This window comes from Alosa pseudoharengus, unplaced genomic scaffold (assembly GCF_046254945.1).
Source record: "Alosa pseudoharengus isolate Yale_2024_CS ecotype anadromous, Long Island Sound unplaced genomic scaffold, YU_APseudo_1.1 YU_APseudo_1.1_scf_8, whole genome shotgun sequence".
NCBI lineage: Eukaryota > Metazoa > Chordata > Actinopteri > Clupeiformes > Clupeidae > Alosa > Alosa pseudoharengus.
The window spans coordinates 10,729,579-10,734,578 of NW_027468870.1; the positions used below are offsets into that span (position 1 = coordinate 10,729,579).

The window sequence follows — 5,000 nt, forward strand, 5'->3', positions numbered from 1 at the left end:
ACTTACACTATGCCATACACCTAGGCTACTACTAAACTACACACTTACACTACGCAATACACCTAGGCTACTACTAAACTACACACACTTACACTATGCCATACACCTAGGCTACTACTAAACTACACACACTTACACTACGCAATACACCTAGGCTACTACTAAACTACACACACTTACACTACGCCATACTCCTAGGCTACTACTAAGCTACACACTTACATCACGCCATACACCTAGGCTACTACTAAACTACACACTTACACTATGCCATACACCTAGGCTACTACTAAACTACACACACTTACACTACGCAATACACCTAGGCTACTACTAAACTACACACACTTACACTACGCCATACACCTAGGCTACTACTAAACTACACACTTACACTATGCCATACACCTAGGCTACTAGACTACTCTAAGCTACACACTTACATCACGCCATACACCTAGGCTACTTGACTACTCTAAGCTACACACTTACATCACGCCATACACCTAGGCCTCTACTAAATTCCACAGCTTCCCTCTGTGCTCTGCTCCCATAGAGACTCGCTCAATGTACCAGGTTAGTTCCCCTCTCACTCTCGCTGATGATAAACTACTCTGACATCCATTTCCCAATACAACAAGTAGACTGACAACTCCCCTCTCCATCCATATATATCTCTCTCTCTGTGCATCTCTCTCTATCCATCACTCTCTCTCTATCCCAGGATGTGGGCTACTCTACCCTTTCTTCCCAGAAGAGTGCAGAGTGGCTTTTGTCTTCTGTTCACCACTAAACAAAAGCTCACCTCATCTTTGTTTAAAGATTTAAGATGCTTAACACACTCATCTATTATTGAGTGTGTGTGTGTGTGAGAGAGGGAGAGAGAGAGAGAGAGGGAGAGAGAGCACTGTAAGCAGATTTATTTACAGTCACATACATGGGGGGGTTCAGTCAAAACCTGGCTGGTCAAGGCTGACCTCTCTCCTGACCCCCACAACCACACACACACACACACAATCATGATTATTATGTAGGCATATGTGTGGGTGATACTTGTACACTACTCTGACGCCACACATTAATTCATTTTCACATTTCCCGAGAAAATAATAATGATTAAAAAAAAACAATTGTGGTGTGAGGAATGTATGTCTAAAAAGAGCAAAACATATCTTTCCTTCAGTTTTCCCGTCGTTATGAAGACTTAGTGACTCCAGGCGGATTATTCTCTCTCGCTCTCGTATCGTCGATCATCTCTGACGTCTTACTATGATACTGCCATATTTCGCATCTGGCAAACATCTCTCTATCTCTCTCCATCCCCCTCTCCACCGCTTGGATTTGCGCATGTCCGATCTACTAAGCGCAAATCTGTCTCCAAAATGGCTACCGCTAGCCTCCTCCGAAGGGTCCTCGTCCTGCTGACGTTGTTTTGTAAGTTTACCTTTTATATATTATTTTTTATTCACGTCTTTCTGAGCAAGTAATGTTTCCTGTGCTCGCTCGCTCGCGTGCATCGTGTGGTGGTTTGCTGACTCGGATCCATCCATGATGTTGTTCTCAACAGTTGCGCCTCACAGCAAAGTATCCCAACTCCTCGCGCGTCTCTTGGAATAGAGGCACCGTTACTTTATGAAACATGTTGATAAAATGCCTCATGTTGTGAATGCCTTTCTCTGGCGTTTTTTCAACTTTTAGTGCTTTGGAAGTTATTGATAGTAGTTGTTAGACATATTCACATATTTAATTTAGTAAGTCACCGGATATAACCGTGGAATACGGTTGGAGACTTACTTTTTAAAGTGTAAAGATGAAACGCCGTGTTTTTCAGAAGTAATACCTAGTCGTTTGACTCTCGTTTCTGTAGTGATGACAGTAGTTCTCTAAATACACCTTTGATTTATGTTGTGGGTGATTTTAAGTGATGCAGTTGGTGTTACGGAAAGGCTTTGTTGAAGGCTGTTAAACCTGAATCAAAGTTGTTTTCAAGAGTTTCTCTCTATCGAGCTTCAATTAGGCCATTCACACCCAACCTTGATTTGGGTAGCTGGACTTGTGTAAGATGCAAATCTGTTTTGAGTTAAGGTTAATGTGGATGAGATGAGAGCAGGAGCAACATTTTTGTAAAATAACTATTTTGTTTGTTAAAGCGTGTAGTAAATTAAATATTTGCCTTAGATGAAGATTGCTAGGCTATAGTGTTTTTTGTCCAAGTGGAAATTGTTTATGGTCGCCTGCTTGGCTTCAAAACAAAATTTCGCATATATGCTAATGATAATGTCAAATATTACTTTTAATTCCGTGTTGGAACCTAATTTAGGCCTACTTCAGATGTTGGCTTGTGATGTCTGAAACGTTAGTAGCCTATCCTAAGTCAATGCAATAGGATTAAGGATCGGGGGCTATGGTGCAGACAGCTAAACCTTTCTGTTGAAAACGTAAATGTGGATTTAATTTAATTATGACCGAGGTTCATTCCGACCCGACAAGCTAACGCTACAGGCAAATAGAATAATTTGTACCACGTTCAGCGCTGCCTGCTCGTGTTCCCAAACATGGAAGAGTTTAGGAGCGGAGTTTAGAAAATCAAAAGCCCGTTGTGCTTCAGCTTATAAATGACCATGGTTCCGATGGCTGGACTGATCGGGGTCTCTTGTTTGGCAGTGTTCGCTCTCTGAAATGCAATTTAATTGGCCTACATTTTATCTCAATTTAATTGGTTTAGATTGTGCTCTAAAAAACAGTATGTGTGGAATTATAATTATATATGGTCTGATTGGAATGACAGAGGGTATGTTCAGTTCGGTTCAGTTCGGCGAGGAATTCAAAGCGCTGCGTTGTCTAGTAGCCTATTCGTAAATCTTTTTTAAGCCGAAGATTTGGGTGTCTCCGATACCCCGCCATTCGGGTTAGCTGGTTAATTAGGGCACACACACACACACACACAGAGAGAAAGAGAGAGAGCGGGAGTAACGGACGAGCGGACAAATAAAGGCTGAAGCGCTTGTTCTCCAGTCAGCGATGTGTGAGCTGATAGCATTATGGTTTGCTGCCGCTTTTCGTGTGTGTGTGTGTGTGTGTGTGTGTGTGTGTGTAAAGTTCATTCTGTTTGGGAGTTAAAGATGACTATGCTGGATGAATCATGTCAGATGATGACCAAAATCCAGGCTATGCAGTCTTGTTAAAATTCTCAGATAGTGAGGGAGGGAAAGAGACACACAAACAGAGAGAGAGAGAGGTAGAGAGAGTTGTCACGTTGTGTACGTTGTCCTCTGGTTATTATTTCAATTATTATTTTAATAAAACTGCATCAGATAGATAGATAGATAGATAGATAGATAGATAGATAGATAGATGTGTTTGTATAACTTGCAACTAAATCTTACTACTAATTACTGAAGTATTGCTGTCACTGCTAGTGCTCTGACCGGGCTACTATTACTAACACTTGGTGTGTTGTGGTGCATTTAAGAGGAGATGTGTGTGTGTGTGTGTGTGTGTGTGTGTGTGTGTGTGTGTGTGTGTGTGGTGGGGGGTGACCAGACATGGGGTTCACGTTCCAGGAGTGACCAACATTCTCTGCATGTCACCCAGTGTGTGTGCATGTGTGTGTGTGTGTGTGTAGGAGTTTTTTTGGGTGTGTATGGGTGTGAGCCACATCCCGGAAATGCTTCACTGACTCAGTGGCAGACCCACACACACTCTGATAGACTCTGAATGGTTCCCGTATCTCGAGGGTCTAGGCAGGTCAGTTGAACTCTAATGGTTGTTTGTCAATGTGGTTACGAAAGATTGTACAGTAATTCTGTGCCAGATAGAAAGACGTTGATATGCAAACTTGCGTGTGTGTCTGTGTGTGTGTGTGTGTGTGTGTGATGGAGAGTATGCGTATGACTAGCAACACAGAAATATCTTGCCCACCCTCTGTCCCCACCTCACACAAGCATGTGCGCGTGCCTGCACACACACACTCAAATACACATACGCACACACACACACACACACACACACACACACACACACACACAGATAGACACACACACACACACACACACACACACACACACACACACACACACACACACACACACAGATAGACAGACACACACATACACACACCACACACACAAGCACACCAGATGCACATACAAGAAACAAACAGCACAACACACACATACACACACACACACACACACACACACACACACACACACACACACACAATGATACACACTGCCCACATACACACACATATACAAATCATACACAAAGTCTCTGTCTCTCGGATACATACAGGTCAAATTTATGAGGTGTGTTTTGAACTGCTGAATCACAAGGTGATCAAGTGTTCAGAATACATAATCAAATTATGATTATCTGAGAGGGGTTTAAATGCTAGTCAAATGAGATTAAATGACAATGGATTTGTTTAGATGTCCATTCCGGTCTGGCTTGTTGAATAGCCGTCTAATGCATTTGTCTGGCTAGTTGACAGAATAGTTACATTGTAAATTTGCTGAAGTGGAGATAGACAGGGGTGTAGTGGTAAAATAAGAGGTAAACTATGAACTCAGTAAAGTAGACTGTGCCATGCGGTATTGGATTTTTTTTAAAAAGGCATTCAGAACATGTTTGATGATGGAGGTTATTGTCCAATGTTTATAACAATACCAGTGGTATTAAATGGTTCCTAGAGTGTTGATGAATGTACATATTGTGAATGTGGATAATACAGTGTTGTTTTTGAATGTTAAAAGTTGCAATTGGTGAATAAATTCTTTTAAGAGGTGGATAAACTCTAATAAGAGGTGGATAAACTCCGTTTCGGAATTTTCAGAGGTGGATAAACTGCTTTTACTTGCGTTTAGCCTCCATACAGCCCTGGAGATAGAGGAACGTCCTCCACTCTAACAGGAATTCAGAATATTCAATGATCTGCTTGAAGAGTTAAGTGATGATATACATTTAGTAAACAAATACATGATTTAATTTATTGATTT

At 41.6% G+C, this 5,000-nt stretch overlaps 1 protein-coding gene across 1 annotated transcript in view; it reads left to right on the top strand.

Annotated features, from left to right (window-relative positions):
• Nucleotides 1-1,340: 1,340 nt before the first annotated feature.
• The window catches only part of jam3b (junctional adhesion molecule 3b), a 29,814-nt gene continuing 26,154 nt past the window's right edge, over nucleotides 1,341-5,000 (top strand). The window contains exon 1 of the mRNA XM_076274165.1: nucleotides 1,341-1,434. Within this exon, the coding sequence (XP_076130280.1) occupies nucleotides 1,383-1,434 (52 nt within the window). The 5' untranslated portion in view covers nucleotides 1,341-1,382. The remainder of the gene's footprint in view (nucleotides 1,435-5,000) is intronic.